This window comes from Ambystoma mexicanum, chromosome 3q (genome assembly GCF_040938575.1).
Source record: "Ambystoma mexicanum isolate Mex_15411 chromosome 3q, UKY_AmexF1_1, whole genome shotgun sequence".
NCBI classification, from domain to species: Eukaryota; Metazoa; Chordata; class Amphibia; order Caudata; family Ambystomatidae; genus Ambystoma; species Ambystoma mexicanum.
In genome coordinates this window covers 67,137,498-67,154,452 of record NC_090926.1, presented here as the reverse complement: position 1 = coordinate 67,154,452, position 16,955 = coordinate 67,137,498, and the positions used below count along the sequence as shown (strand labels likewise).

The following is a 16,955-nucleotide window of genomic DNA, read 5'->3' as shown; positions in this document are numbered from 1 at the left end:
CGAATCCCGGCTCATAAGAAAGTAGAAGAAATTGAATGATTGATAAAAGTTGGCAAGAGTGAACCTGACGGAGGGATGCCGATGTAAAGGGGCGAAGCCCAAAAGTCTTGATGAACAGTGTGTTAACAAAGGTGGACCCGGCAGTGGCATGTACAAAGTGAAGTTGAGAAGGACTTTAAGATTTGTGAATGCCAAAGGTGAAAAGTGTTCTTTGACAAGCTGTAGTGAACCCAACAGAGGGAGGCAAACATTTGAGAAGAGTTTGAGCCAGGAAGTTGGAGATCCACGGGTGAGACGCCATCTCCCCCCCAAGCAAGTGGATGCAACCGAGAAAACCCTCACCCTATGTGCCAAAAGGAAGGAACTTTTATTCTGTTATATTGAATATATCAGGTCATCGGGAGTAGGAGATCTAACTACCGAAGGTCCTGATATAGCAAAGAACTTGTTTAGGATATGAGACCCTGTTTATCAGCAGGCAGAAGTCGTGACTCAATTGGTACAATTAAATCCTTTTTTATTGAGGCAATCAGCAGTAAATGAGGGGTTCGACACAGCCAGCAATAAAATAAATAAATGGGAAAATAAACTACTTTCCCCTTTCACGGAGGTCACGGCTTCCAAGCTACCATAAATCAGAAGACGTGCATCGGCATGGTAGTAATGGAAAAACAAGAAAAAAGAACACTCAAAATGTCCATTTGTGCACGACCTGCCTCTCAGTGTCTGTTCTGCGTGACCACTTAGTAATGCATAAATCAAACTCTGTTCAAGGCGACAGCTCCACTTCTCAGATAGTCACCCACAGTTGGTGCTTGTAACACACCGCCTTTCGCCTTGCAGTGAAAGTAAATGTCTGTACTTCAAAAAAAGAAAATAAATGCCCGCTCAGGCAGCTCGCAGGCAAAATTCAAGTATTTCTTCCCCTTAATGCCTTCCGGTGCTCCTCTTCCTTTGGTCGAGCATACAGACTCCTTGGATGACTGCTGCCCGTAGTCCTACTAAGCCCAGTGCAATCCGGCAGTTTCCTCCTTCCAATCCTCACCACTCTCGAGCTGTTCCTGCAAACCGGGAAAATAGAGAGCACCTTTGAGTCCAGGCATGCGTTCTTAACAAGGCTTTCCCCTCCTCCCCTCCCATCTTCAGGTGCATTCAATCTTTCCTTGAACTTTGGAGACCACCCCTCCCTTTTCTTGACTTTGTCTCCTGGCATTTTCGCTCCCTCCCTTCCCTGTTTGATACTTGTTCCAACACGCCACCCCGCCCGATGTCCCTCCCGTTCTGCATTTCTTCTTCTTCCCCCGAAGGTAAGGCAGGTGTACCCCTCTGTGCATTTTGCATTTGCGGTCTTTTGGAGTTTTTCTCTGTGCTTCTGAAAAGTGCATTGTTGGAGTAGTAGTTTTCGGCCCCGTGTACATTTTCATGCTAATTTCGGGAACACCTGGCAGGAAGGTGTTTTGCCTTGTATGATGTGCAGTTGCGCTTCTTCCATCTTTTTCTCGGTTGAGTTTGTTGCCCTCTGTACACTCCGGCTTCCCCATCTTGTTGGCCGGCTCTCTCATTACCGCAATCATATTTGTACTAGATCGCGTTTCGTGTAGCACCCCTTGAGCCGCAGGAGCTCAGGTCTCACAGACCCGGAAGAGGGGGATCCAGGGTTGAAAAGTTTTTACCCCAACGACACCTGAATACAACCGAGAGAACTTTTAGTTTGTTTACATCTGGTCCTCGAAGACAAGAGACCATTGACAGTCCTGATAGCTGAGAACAGAGCTGTGGTCTCATGCTGGGAAAGCTCGAGAGTGTGCTCTGCTCAGGAGTACCACCTTGTCCCGTGCTAGAAATGTGGGCAAGGGACACCCCGGCTACACATCCTGACTTATCATTTGTGAACACTTCTTTCTTTCTTGTGAACCTTATCCCACACTCTTTTGGTATTTAGTTGTAAGGATTGGCAATGGATTTTTCTTAATATAGGCCCTTTTATTTGATAAGACGCCACTAGGACTGCCTTATTTTTCATTTGATGGTTGTAGCTTGCTCCCATCTTAGCTTTAGGTTTAGATTAGGCGTTTTTCCAACCTGCATATTCTGTTTAATAAACACCCTTGAACTGTGATCACTTGTGCCTATCTATACTTTTGCCACCGTGAGTTCCTTACATATGGGGTCAGGACTGGCATGTGATTCAACTGATAAAAATTGAAACCCATGATATTAATTGTGGTACCACTAAAAGGGGAAAATAAAATAGTTGATCTCCTTGATTCTTACCATATATCCACGCTGAAAGAGGTGTTGTTCTAGCAACTGGGTGTCCCACCTGGTCAACAGGATATGTTCTTTAAGACCCAAGTGTTGCTAGATACCCTTCCTCTCTTATCATTACTACATACAACCGTGGGACCGGATAATTCTAAAAGTTCGACGTAGTGCCCTGAATCCACCTCTTTCCGAACCCTTTTTTTTGTTACCCAGTCATTATCTGTTGCAGCACCATCAGGTGTAAGGATCAATCCACCACAGCCCATTACTTCGACAGACTCAGACTATTTCGAGACCTTGTCCGACGTAGTTGAAAGTTGCTTCCTTTCTGATTCAGAACCATCTACCGAAGGAACACTTACACTACCGGAAGAATGGCCGATTTAGCATATGTCATCGCCCAGCAAGCAGCCCATCAGATTCAGGCCGAGATCAGACTCCAGGAAAATGTAGCTAAGCTAATTGAACTACAAGCAAGACCCTTACTACCACAGAGGGTGCTCCAACCCTATCTTGAAGGCGAAGATTTAGGAAATGTTTTCCTAAACCTCTAACTCCTAGCGGAACAACTAGGATGGGAAGAGGAACTTAAAAGATGCTATTTAGCTCCTATATTGAAAGGCGACTTACAAACCTCCTATTAGCTACTAAATCCTGTTAGAGAGCCACCTTTCGAACCATCAAAGAAGGGCTGCTTAAAAGAGTTGGGCAAACCTGCAATTTTTATCGGCAGAAACTAAGGGCCATCAGATTAAACCCAGGAGAAAACCCCTTAGAAATGGGTGAACGTGTCAAAAACACAGTGCTCCTCTGCATTCGTGACAAATCCTTAGAAGAACTAACAGATCATCCGGGAACAGTTCACTAACTCCTTACCCCCTTTTTGGAGAAAGCCTTTCTGCAACTTAATCAACCTACTCTTGCCATAGCTATAGGAACCTCACAAAACCATTCCGATGCAGCTAAACATTTTCACTCAGTCGTTCATTGGGAGGAACGAAAGGATCATTAACCTGTCCACTGACCTCCAACGCAGGGAATAGATAAACCGGGGGGAGGAGGGGTTGTTCCGAAATAAAGAAGGCTTGACATGAGAGAGAGTGGAGATCAGGAAGACCGACTCGAAAACCAAAGATGATGGTAGAAGAGAGGATGGAAAAGGGAGCAAACCACCTCCTCCAGTCTGTTTCTCCTGTAGAGAAACTGGACACTTAGCCAGACATTGTCCAAAAAATATAAAAGATTAACCTATGGAAATAGGGTGTCTAAAGGGCAAAGAGTGGGAAGAAGAGCTAGAGACCATTAGCATCTGTTTATGTCAGACTCCTACCGATTTTACCTATGAAAAGGCTTGGATAAACAGGAGGCAAGTACGTGCCTTAATTGACTCCAGGGGTAAACAAACGGCTATACAAGCTTATTTGTTTTTTTTATAAAAGACCTAGATAACACAGCCCTAGTTAGAGTTACATGTGTACATGGAGACAATGAAGTGTACTCTAAAATACCTGTACACATTGAAATCCGGAGTGAATCATGTGAGGTGCCATCAGTCGTCATGCCTGGACACTCTGAATAAGTTATTCTAAGGAGGGACTTGCATTCTCCGCTCTTTTACAGGAAACTCCACCTCCTTATGGGGATTTTTTTACCCCAGAGTTCTTGGCAGGCAATCTATTACTCCCAAAACTCTCCAGTATGGGATTGGGAAAATTCTGAACTCATAAAACCCAACATAGATCTTAAATCCCAATTCATGGGTTATTGTAGAGAGACCAGTAAAACCACCCCACCTCTACCTACAACAACCAAAACTAATTAGTGGAATATGCAAGAATTCTTGTACATCTCTCGTGCCTGTTCTCTCCCAGGTCTTAAAAACACAAAGAACAGGTATATCCACCTCGCACAGTGAAGGAGTATGTGAGAAACCTGAAGGGGTCTCCCTAACTGGTCCCTGGGGATCTCTCATCCAGGTGGCCAGGACACAGCCATCGCTATTGGATCCAGTTCCTGGGGATGGCCCAGTGAGGGAGGATCACTAGGATGAGGGGTCCTTTGGAGTGGAAGTGGGTCACCAATGGGTGAGACGCGGTATCTCCCTTCTTCCAACACCTTTTCCCCATCCTACCACATAGGATATTCCAAAACACTGCCCCCCTTCTTCACACGAACGAACACTTTTGCACACCACGAAAGACAATGGACTAACACTAGAGCCGTTTACCGGACATGTCCCAATACAAGGGTCAGGCAAAGTTAGGCAATTGACCAGAATCACCCACATCTGACGGCCCTTTCCCCTTCCCCACAGGGATAAAAGGTGGAGCACAAGAGCACAGTACCTGATATAGCTACGAACTTGTTTAGGATCTGAGACCCGGAAGAGGGGGATCGAGGGGTGAAAAGTCTTCACTCCAATGACAAGTGTATACAACCAAGGGAACTTTTTGTTTGTTTATTTGTTTACATCTGGTCCTCAAAGGCAAGTGACTTTTAAGAGAAAAGAGACTTGACCATCGACGGTCCTGATAGCTGAGAACGGAACTGTCGTATTGTGCTGGGAAAGCGTGAGAGTGTGCTGTGCTCAGGAGTCCCACCTTGTCCCGTGCTCAAAACGTGGGGAATGGAGACCCCGGCTACACATCATGACTTGAACACTTGGTATTTAGTTGTAAGGATTGGCAATAGATTTTTCTTAGTATAGGCCCTTTTATTTGACAAGACGCCTCCAGGACTGCCTTATTTTTCATTTATTGGTCCTAGCTTGCTCCCATCTTAGCTTTAGGTTTAGGTTTAGATTAGGCGTTTTGTTTCCAACCTGCATATTCAGTTTAATAAACACCCTTGAACTGTGATCACTTGTGTCTGTCTTTACTGTTGCCACCATGAGATCCTTACACAGATAAGATGCTTGTTGTACTCTGGCACTGTTGATGTGGCTGTCTTTATAGTCCAAGGTTCAAAGCTGGTCATAATGTGGCATAATGTGGCATAAATCCTTCATCTATGTTCAGACCTATGTTAGGTTAAACATATTCAGATACTTGAGCTCCCACATCCCTTGATGCCTTGTGTTTGATAAGCCACCTTTCAATACCATCAATGACAGTGCAGGCCAGAAACATAATAGTCATTGGGACACAGTATGCAGGCCAGAAACATAATAGTCATTGGGACACAGTATCACCCATTTTGCACAGGTCGGTACTATGCTGTCTGGCACAGTGCGCCATTTCAGGACCACTCTGCATAACAGTATAATTATATATTGGCTGCAGGGAGAAAAGAAAGATCCTCTTTTTGGGTGTTTTTGGAAGTGTAGACCTTCAAGGCCATTATTTGTGCAGCGGTAGAGGAAGGAAGGGAAGACAGCCCATGAAAAGCCTTGAGAGCAATACTACTTTCTTTATATGGGCTGCGGTGGAGATAGGAGATAGGGAGGGAAGTGTTCATTTCCATCCTTCCTTTCTGTCACTGCATGAGCCAAAGATGAGAGGAGTTGAGGTGACTGACACATGGCCATTCTTCAGTGTGAGCTAATTTTAAAAAACACAAACTTGTGTGCCCTGTGCCGACCGATGGAAAAGCCACTGTGTGTGCGAATGCTGAGAGGAGCCAGCTCTCGAAGATGTGCCTGTTACTACAGTGGCAGTACGGGCATTACTGGGCAAATGCAACATGAGACAGAGGCAGTAATGGCATTTTTAGGAGAAGCCAATATAAGCATGTTCTTACAGAGGTAATACTAGCATATAATGACACAGCCAGCATGAACATGCATCCTATGGTATCAATACCGACAATATTGGCCACAGCCAACGTGGGTGTTTTTACATAGGATTGCATACCTTACAGGCACAGGCACCCTGAACATGCTCCTGTCTAATGCTGGTGACCAGCATGTATTGGATTTTTTTCATGTGTTACTCCCCAGAGCTTCCTTACTATGCTAGGGCATTTGTATGCTCTCCATTGGAAAAAGTGGCTAACCAACACTGATCGTTGACAGATCCCGTAGTGTGTCCCCTTCCTGTGCAAAGTGGTTACCCACTGGTTGTTTTGTGGTTTGAGCTCTGCCTTTGTCTTTGTAGGTTCATTATTTTAGATAGTTCCTGGAAAGTCTCATCATCACACTGCCGAAGCAAAAAACTGTGCTCTGCAATTTCGATTTGCAATATTTTACAGGGTCATTCTATTTTCATTGCAATTCAAGGATAATAAACTGACTCTGTTAACTGTTGCAAAACTAAAATCACGGAGTGGGGTTTTTGCTTCAACAATATGGTGCTGTGACTCGGATAGTGACACACAGGTGAGAATGGGATGGCGGACTGCTCCTCTACGAACACCTGTCGCTGACCCGAGAGTTAGAAACGTTTTAGCAATCTTTATCGGAGTATCGGAAAGGGGTTGCTCGTAAGTTGGTGCCCCTTTTTAGGGTCACAGTATACCCTTATTTTATGGACAAACAGGTTCAGGTCCTAATCGCGGGTGGGAGAAGTTGCTATCACTTATACTGGTAAAAAGGTATAAGTCATAGCTGCATTTTACACCTCCCCGCTCCATCAATTAAAATGTAATTGAAGCAGCAAATGCAGCTGAGCCCTCCAGTTTATTACCCAAGTGATGAGGAAGGAGCTTGGGCCACCCAGTTTTGGCCCCTCACCTATTACAAATGGGATGCATAATGGCCCCCAATGCCCTACTCCAAGCACCGTTTTAAGACAGCTACTGGGGAACCCTGCCAATGGGGAAATTTTGTCATAGTGGATGCCACTTGGGATCTTAGAAATCTGGAAAAAGGGGGCGCTGTTGCGCACTATCACGGTCATGGTATTTGCGGCACTGCTGTTACCGGTGCCAGAGGCTCCAGGACTGTGTTGCCGCATTCGGAGTCACCGGCACTGAGGACAACGGCATTGTCATTTTGGGGGGGCTTGATGGAGTTTCCGGCATGCCGGCACTGCCGTTTCCGTCATGCCGGAATGTGCGTGCATGCCAACATGTAATCACCCATAGATTCCAGCATCACGGGTTGCTGGACACAGTAGCACTGGCATGCCGGAAAATCGGATTTCTAACTGGTAGACTTGTAATGAGGACCATGATGTTTGTGACTCATGATGGTGTCATTGAGAGAACGGAATGGGAAGCAGGTGTGGCTACAGACGAGGCAATATCTGGTGCAGTTCAAGTTGTGCAATATGGGTGGCCACAGAAATGGAGATTGGGAGGTGAAAAAAAATCCTTTTGGGAGGTGAGAGATGAATTGAGTGTTGTGAAGGGTTTATTGTTTAGGTGGGGAAACAAAGTTGTTCCCAAATTTCTAAGAGAAAAATTAATGGATGTTGCACATGGAGGACACATTTGTGTGTCACGGACAAAAGCTGTATTGAGGGATTAATATTGGTGGGTTAGTTTTGACAGGCCAATTGAGAAAAGATTGCAAAATTGTGTTGAATGTGAACAAGTAGCAAGAGGTGTAACAACGGTTTTGCAGCCAATCATAAAGGTGGCATCTTCTAAAGGAGTTTGGGAGGAAATTGCCATGGACGTGTTAGGCCCTGTGGATGTAGTTGGAGGTCATGGAAAATTCACTATTGTTGTTGTTGACATGTCGTTGCGATGGTTTGAATTTAAGATTGTAAGGAAAACTAGTGTGGTTATTGTGATTGCTTTCCTGGAAGAGATTTTTGAAAGAGAGGGCTATCTGGCTAGTGTGTTGACCATACATGGAACGCCGTGATGGGGGAGGAGTATGCATGAGTTCTGGAAGAAATGTGGTATTATGCACAAGACTGCACTATATCATCTTGAATGTAATGGAATGGTGGAAAGGGTTAATAGGTGCATTATGGATGCTATCCGTTTGGCTGGTGTGCATGGAAGAAGTGGAAAGGATTGCATCATAGAAGGGTGCATGCTTTGAAGATGTCGCCTCATGCTTCAACAGTTATGATTCTGTTTGAATTGATGAGAGGAAGAATAAGGAATACCAGCGTATGTCCGGCGTGGTTGGGGAGGAGTAGGTCTTCTAATGTTGAGGTGGATGATGTGAGATTGAGAGATTATCTAAGTAGAGAGAGGAACATTTTGAGAATTTACAAGATGAGAGGTCATGAGGCCCCTGAGGTATGTGTGGGTGGCTGGGTGAGAATAAAGAAAGGAGTGTTGAGAAGGAAGGGAGATTTATTGCTCAGTGATCCTTTGCAAGTCGAAAAGGTGTTGAAGGGTGCAGTGAGAATTCAAGGAGGTCAAGTGTGGAACCTGAGAAGAGTGGTGAAAGTGAGTAGAGGGATGCATAAGGAAGAGTGTGAGTTTGGCAAGAAGGGAGATATGTTATATGTATCTGGTGAGTTGTGAAGGGATCTAGAAGGAGGATGTGGAATATAGATTATTGGGTGTTGGGTGAAGATGCTGTGATGTTTGGTGTTCTAGTATTCAGTAGTTGGCTGAGGAAGGAGTCCGAGCTGGACGTACTGGGGCTGTAATTACCTTGATGACAGTAAACATTGTCATATAATGTCATACCGTGTCTTGGTTGACTTTATTTAAGTTTCAAAACAATAAAATGTGTTTAAAAAAATAAAATGTATTCATGTCCCCACATAAGAATAAAATGTCTTCAGTGCACATTTACAGTTTACATTTGTTAGGTGGAGATACAGTAGTCTGCCTCATGTGGCATTATTTAGCGGCAGGAGCGAATGCGTACAGAGTGAGCCCAGTCATTAGGAGTGGCGCCCTATATAGGCTCCCTGTCATTTGTTCATTTTATTAAACTTGTATGAGGTGTGAATATCCTTGTGGGTGGATGGTAAAATACCACTTTGATATCCTTCTGCAAATGTATCTTCCTCTTTCCTTTCACTTTGTAATTAGTAGTCACACTCCCCATAAAACGGATGGTTGAAAAAAAGCTTGTTCAGAAAGGATATCACAATGATATTTTACCGTCTACACAAAGAGACATCAACCATCTGACATGGAACATAAACACTTTAAGATGGTACCAGTATACAAAGTTAAAAACAATGATTAATAACACCTTCTGAGGGAATTATACAAGGGAACACCGACCATAGGATGGCATACACAGGTGAAGTTGATGAATGTCAGCTCCTGATGAAGGATTCTCTCCTAACCCGGCAGAGCCAAAGATATTGAATTACATATGTTTGATTTCATCACCGAAGATTACCAAGTAACTATATAGAAAAACATTACTATATTTAATTTTAAATATAATGCTTTTGGAATGGTAACATTAATAACATTTCTGATTTAAGGAATAGAAAACTAATATTTGTATTTTTAAAAGTTAGACATAAATGATTTCCAAACACTAAGCTGCATGGTTAAAAACATGTTTTCATATGTATACAAATAACTTCAGTTGTAGAACTATTTTTTGAAATTTTTCATTTGAACATACGAGGGCAGATTTTTTCCAAGGGAAAGTGGAGTGCTTTTCCACCATAATTCTTTTGGTAGATTCTGAGTAGTTATAATTATTGAACTAAGTGTGGGTTCATTAGCACTAGCACCAATACACAGAGGAATTTAGTATAATAATTCATAACAGTTTGATGAATTTGGGAGTGCAGGTTTTTATTTAAAATGCATTAGCCTTGACAGCAGAGCCACCACCACCACTGGACCGCCATAAGGAAATAACTCCAAACAACCAAGAACCAGAAGAAAACAAAAACCAGCCCCAGAGCAGCCAGCTGCCATGTGATCTGGAGTGCTGGTGTGGAGAAAATTAAAAGACAGGCTGTGCAGGGAGAGCTTTTAACACCTACACCCACACATGTTCTGGTGTGAGACAGGGCACAGAATGACCAGTACGACCTCCCGCCTTCAGGACATTTCACTCACTCGTGCAGAGGGTGCAGCTCTGTGTCCCCAGCAAACCAGCATTTCCCCACCAGGAAATCCTCACAAGAACTGGGAAATTGACATTGGTGAGCCGCCATGATGACAGACTGGTGGATCAGCATACGAAAAAGGGCAAGAATAAAGCCTCCTTTTGAAGGCTTTGATGTTTGTATCACCTTCCCAGTCAGTGGTTGGCCAGGTTAACCAGCACAGGAAGCTAGCTAATGAAGGGGAAAAGAGGATAAAAGGGAGGACACGCAACAGGAAGGGGTGTGTGTGTGTGTGTGTGTGTGTGCGTGTGCGTGTGCGTGTGCGTGTGTGTGTGTGTGTGTGTGTGTGACAGAGGGTGTGTGGGTGGAGTGAGTAGTATGTGTGAATGTGGAGAGGATAGTAGGTGTAGTGTGGAGTAGGAAGCATAAGATTCCTTTGAGGTGCAGCACACTGCTGCATTTCTTCTCCCAAAGCATCAGTTTGATTGTGAAGGTGTCCCACCTCCAGTGGCCATACATGCCTTCCTGTGGGCCGAAAGCAGGTTGCGGACCCTCAGGCAGAGGTCATCCCACCGCTTATGGCAGTCTCTTTGGGGTCGTGGTGACATCAGGATCTCTGGATTTCACGGCTGCAGTCAGGATGCTGGTATCACAGTGACCGGATGGCAACAGGAAGTTTGTGGATTTATGTGGATTGTGTTTTTCAAAATGGCCACCGGCATGCTTCCAGTTCCTGCAATGACGTTGTTTCCGAACCCGATGTTTCTGTTGCCGGTGTTTCCGTCGGATGCACACCAGTAATGGTGCCACCAGCATTTTTTATGACGGTGCCACAGACTTTAGTGGTCAGTGACAGTGTTTCAGTTATGCCGGTCAAACCGTTACCGGTATGCTGGGTTGCGTGCTCCCACAGGGTTATGATGTCCCAGTGGATCCAAGGGTGCGGTTGATGGAAACGGTGTCACAGTTTCACGGAATCACCAGCACATTACCGGCAAACTCGTAATGAGGTCCATAGAAATTTGGGAACACTAATGTGAAGTGCCAGTGTATCAGTGGCAAAGAATATATACCTGGTAATATATAGCCTATCAGGTTATTTTTACCAGTCCAGAATCTGTTCTTTAGCTCCATCATTAAGTTGTCTAAATGCAAGTTTATCTAGCAAATTGTCAAACATACAACATCTAACACTGCCACACATTTGAATGTGTAGCAGAATGTAATAGTCACTGTCAGTAATGTACTACCCTTGACCTTTAAGAACTCCCTTTGTGTGCTTCTGCAAAGTCTAGGAGTAACTGTCAGAAGTATTGTTAATGAGGTGGGGATGATGTAGTTCTTTTCAGGAGTGGTTACTGTTTACATGCAAGTTTAAAACCTCTCACAAAATCACTTTTGTTTTACATAGAGCAGACATTTGTTTAAGTCATGGCTTTGCTAATCTTGCAAATAGTAATATCAAATGGTAGAACTTGATTTCCTCATCCCACAGTGACTATTTTGTATGGTACAAGTGTTTTCTTGTGCACACTTTGTTTGCAAATTCAGTTTGAACCACAACTTCACATTATGCTATTTCTTCAATTAATCCGTATTCCGTATTACTCTTGTGAGATTCCCACTGTCATCCAAAATCCTGTCACATATGAAACTCTTGGAAATTGTTACAAAGGGATTAATTCCTGAATTACTGAGTTCTTTTTATATATCATAACAGGTCCGATTATTGCCACTACCGTTTCTTCATTGAGAGCTAAAGAAAATGAAGTGCTGTTTCCTATGGACAACGCATGCCCTGATAGAAGACAAATGATTCCTCATTCCACCAGTGAGTGAGACATACATTAATTCAAACCTACCTGGTAGTATTTCTTATTCTAACAGTGCACCTGTGTATGTAGACAAGCATGTGTCTTCACTCCAAAACCTTTATCTTGCTCAATACATGTTTCTTCCCATAACCCCATCTATTGCCTTGACCTTTTGCTCTCCATTGTAATGAGCCTCATTTATCTCATCTTCACTCTCTACTTTCTCAGCTCTCCAACTCCCCACTTCATGTCTATTTTCAATCTTTCTTTCCTCTTATCCTATTTCACACTTTCCCACTCTTTCCTCCTTCCCCCACTTAATTTCCACCTTCTACTTCCTTCCCTTTTCTCTTCTTCCCCATCATACTATTCTACCAGTCTATCATCCCTTTCCTTTATCTCCTTATCATCCCCTCCTTTTGCCTTCTCTTTCTGTTGTTCCCTCCCTCTGTCCCTCATTCTCATCCCTCTCAGCTCTCCATAATTCCACCTCTACATCTCTTCCTTGACGTTAGGTGTTTTTGTGGTATACTTACTAAGGGAAGGAGAGTGCCATGATGACCCTACTTAGATCAAAGGAGTGCATTGCAAGATTCCCTTCATTTCTTGCTTGGGTGTGAACGTTTCTCAGATTGACCACGATGGCCCTCGTTACAAAAGAATTTCTGTCTACCTGGGTGGACAGTAATTCTACTCCCAACATGAGAAACACTAGATGAAGTAGTGTTACCTAAACTTTCAGAAGTTTTCATACAGTAGGGCTGGTTACCTCACTTTATAGCAAACTCTTGAATAACGATCTAGCATTCAGAATCACCACAGCTGTGGCCAGGACTGGATTCGTTTGTGACACACCAGGCTGCTAATGCAGCACTATCCACATGCTCTCCCTCTGTGGTACCAAGTAGAGGCTTGTGCTGGTGGGCTTTTTCCCAGTGGTTGGAGCATCCGCCCAGTGCTGCCATTTATAAAATGGGTAGCACAGATTGCCTGGCAGTATCCATGCCTACTCCAAGGGGGTCCTCTACCGACATTTACATAATGATGACCAGGGTGTCACCTATATAGTTCAACAACTAGATCTATTGGGAGGTACCCTGAAATTAGTGTTTATTTGCTTTTGCTTTTTAAAGCATGTTCATGAGAGTGAAACATGATGAGATTGTGGGCAAATCAGCACTGGTACTATATTAGACCTTTTAAGAGCTTCAATGCCGGCGGCGTGGCTTGGCGCCGGACAGGATGGCCGCTTGGCTTTCAGGCTCCTCTCGGGTGGAATATTTAAAAATGTATATAACCTTCTAAATCCCTACACTTACCTTAAATGTGATCCTCTTGGCTGCTGCTTACCCTCAGCGTCGGGTTCCAGACGTCGAAGGAGTTTGTGGAGGTTCTGGTGGCCGCATTTCATCAAGGTCTTCTTCCTGGAGGCTGGGCCCTTAAGCCGCGTCATCCTGTACGCGTCGTAGCTGACTCCGCCTGTGAGCTGTGCGGCGTCGGTGACGGGCGCGGCCCGCTCCTTAACATGGGAACCCTCCTCCTACACAACACAGTAAAAAAGGAGAGGGGAGTGGAAGGAAAGGAAGAAAAAGAACTTAAAAAGGAAAAGAAAAAGGTTTTATGAGATTTTGCCTGCATATTTAGGACCTGAACTCATTTTGCTGACTTTTTATTTTATTTTTTTATTAAGAAGAGAAGGGAAAGGAGAAGAAAAAAGAAAGGAGAAAGAAAGGGATAGAGGGGAGGAAGAGGAGGGAAAAGGGGGAAGAGGAGGAAGAAAAGAAGAAAGAAAAAACAAAAAAGGGGAGATAAAAAGAAGAAAGAGAAAGGAAAAAAGAAAAGGAGAAAGGGAAGAAAGAGAAAAGAAGAAAAAGGAAAGAAAGGAGAAAGAAAGAGGGAGAAAGGAAAAAGAAAAAAGAGAAAAAGTGATAAATTGTTTTTGTTCCCTTTTCCCTTCACAAACTAAATCTTGAATCCCCCCTCTGCCTTAAGATACACAGCCCTAATGTTTTTTCACCTACATTACTACAGAGGCAATTGTGTAGTCCGCTGGTGAGTTTTAAGTAGAAGAGGGGAAGTAATAAAAGAAAAGGAAGAAGAGAAAGGAAAGATAATAAGGAATAGGGGAAAAGCAAATCATATAGCAAAGAGGAAGGAAACAGGAGAAGAATAGGAGAGTGCAAGAGTCAAGGAAGAAGGGGAAGAAAGCAAATTCCGAGGAAGAAGGTGGAAGATTGTGAAAACAATTAAAAGATAAGAAGGTAAGAGAGGACATGAGGAGAGAAGAGAGAGAGAGAACACTTTCCTATAATACACTATGGCAACAAAGAAAGCGCAATCCAAAGACGGGCTACCCTCATCATTTGTGCGCTTAAAAGTAAAAAAAAAACAAGTTTTCTCCACTATAGAGAATTCAACTGACCCAGTTATGCAAACTATATTATTAGAAATTAGAGCGCTTAAACCTTTCATGGAGGACACAATGCTACGTTACAGCATCTAGACAGCAAGTGGTCTATCTTTGAAGCCAGGAAGAATGAGGTTGAAAGACGGGTTGGGAGTGCAGAGGATATTTCCAGTAAAGTCACCTCACTGAAAGCCACAGTATTAACTCTACAACAACAAACTGAAAACCTTGAAAATCGGAATAGAAGAAATAACCTTCGTGTGATCGGTCTTCCTGAAGGGTTTGAAAAGGACAATCCTACTGCCTTCCTAAATATGTTCTTGCCTCGAGTTCTTAGCCTCTCGGCCTCAGTACAACTCAATATCCAAACAGCACACCGAATTGGCCCTCTCAAACCCTCACAAAGTTCCAACAATCCACCTAGGACCATGATACTAGCGCTCCTTGATTTTACGCATGTCACTCTTATTATGGAAAAAGTCAGGCTAATCAAAGATTTGACTTGGGAAGGGACATTTTTTTTTATAACACAAGATGTAGCCAAAGCAACGTCATTAAGAAGAAAGGAGCTCCTTGCCTTTCGACCAGTTCTTAGGCAACTAAATGCTAGATGTGGTATTGTACATCCTGCTACTCTCAAAGTTACTCTTAATAGACAGACCTCAACATTTCAGAATTCAGTGGATCTACCTACATATATCCAATCTCAGAAAAGGAACGACATGGATACATCACCTTCTGTCACTTGAGGATTTTGTTATCCAACTTTCTGTTTTCTCCACCAGGGCGGGGTTTCGGCGGGTCTAGTTCTTTTTTCAGCAAAGCCTCCCCCCACCCATCACATTTTTCTTTTATCTTAACATGGACTGATGTGGCTGTTTTTTTGGCCACCTTTTCATTGATAATCCTTAATAATTGTTCACTATTGCCTAAGTCCTTGTAATATGCTTTTGTTGTAGCCCCTTCCTTATGCCTCTCTCCCTTTATGTTCTCACCTGTTATGCTGGATACATTACTATATCTCGTGCCAACGTGCTGTATCATTTCATTCAATTGGTACCGAAATGTTTGCAATTTTTTAATTAACTTCTTCCATTCATATCGTATGATGTATAAACTTATTACCCCATGTTCATGCATCTTAACATAGTCTCTTGGAACATTAAAGGATTACATAATCCAATCAAAAGACAATAAGTATTATCTCATTTGAACAGATTCAAACCCTCAATTGCCTGCATTCAAGACTCCCATCTCTCTAATGAAGAAGCTGCCAAACTTAAGAAACATTGGGTCAGTCAGGTATTCTCTAGTGCTGCAAATGGAAAAAGAAATGGGGTCATTACTTTAGTTAACAAATCTCTCAAATGTAATATACTCTCTAATGAGTCTGATGATATGGGAATATGGGTTTTGCTCAAATTATCGATTAATTCTAAAGAATATTCCATACTTAACGTTTATGGCCCAACATTCCCTGACCCTTATTTTTGGAGGCTGCTTAGAAATCACATGCTTCAAGCAAATACCCACAATTTGATTATATGTGGTGATTGTAGTCAAATTATAGACCCCTTTTTAGATAGGAAATCTAGCGTTTGCTTTACCAATACTACATCCCATAATCAATTCACTCATTTTGTATCAGAACTGGGCCTTAGTGATGCATGGCGCTTATTTCACCCCACTGATTCTGATTTTACCTTTTATTCCGCACCCCATAAATCTTTTTGAAGACTGGATTACATTTTCATACCCAACTCCATGGCAAATCTTCTGTTAAAAGCCCAAATAGAGTCCACCACGATCTCCAATCATGCTCTCGTTTATATCCATCTACAATCTCCCAGTGACTCTAAACCCTCAAATAGATGGCGGTTCAATACTAGTTTACTGAATGATGTCCTATTCACACCCTTTGTTACCCTGCAACACAATAATTACTTTGCCGTAAACAAAAATCAAGATACATCCACTACAAACAACTGGGATAAGGCCGTTCTAAGAGGCAATATTATCGTATTTGTTGCCAATAAAAAGAAAAAACTAAAGCAAGAGTCGGAATCTATTCTCAGACAACTGAAACCTCTAGAAATTCAATTTGCTAGTACTGGCTCATCCACAGTTCTAAAAGAAGTCTTGAAGTTAAGACTTCAGTATAATAAAATTGTAACCCAATATCCCTGTGCCAATGTGCTCAAATACAGGTAAAAAATCTACCAACTCTCTACTAAGGTGGGCAAATCATTAGCCTCTTACCTTAAATTCAAAAAAGAAAAGTCTAGAATTGTCACCCTGCAAGATCACTTAGGAAAACAAAATGCTCTGATACGGATATTCTTCAAATTTTCTCAAACCTCTATTCTAAGTTGTACTCCTCTGAAGTTCCTCCCAATAATACCTCTTTTGATGATTTCTTACACAACATACCCAGGGACTCATACCCCTAAATACATCTTAACTCTCGTAATGCTCCCATTACCCCTGTTGAAATTCTTCAAGCCATTAAACATCTCAAAAAAGGCAAAGCTCCCGGCCCTGATGGCTTTTCTACAGACTTCTACTCTCATTTTTGCAATCTATTAGTCCCTAAAC

At 42.9% G+C, this 16,955-nt stretch overlaps 1 protein-coding gene across 3 annotated transcripts in view; it reads left to right on the top strand.

The window, feature by feature from the left end:
• Positions 1 to 16,955, top strand: part of LOC138582139 (zinc finger protein 549-like) — a 187,419-nt gene that overhangs the window by 57,990 nt on the left and 112,474 nt on the right. For all 3 annotated transcript variants that reach the window (XM_069653155.1, XM_069653152.1, XM_069653154.1), the window contains one exon: positions 11,860 to 11,970. In XM_069653155.1, the coding sequence (XP_069509256.1) occupies positions 11,860 to 11,970 (111 nt within the window). The remainder of the gene's footprint in view (positions 1 to 11,859; positions 11,971 to 16,955) is intronic.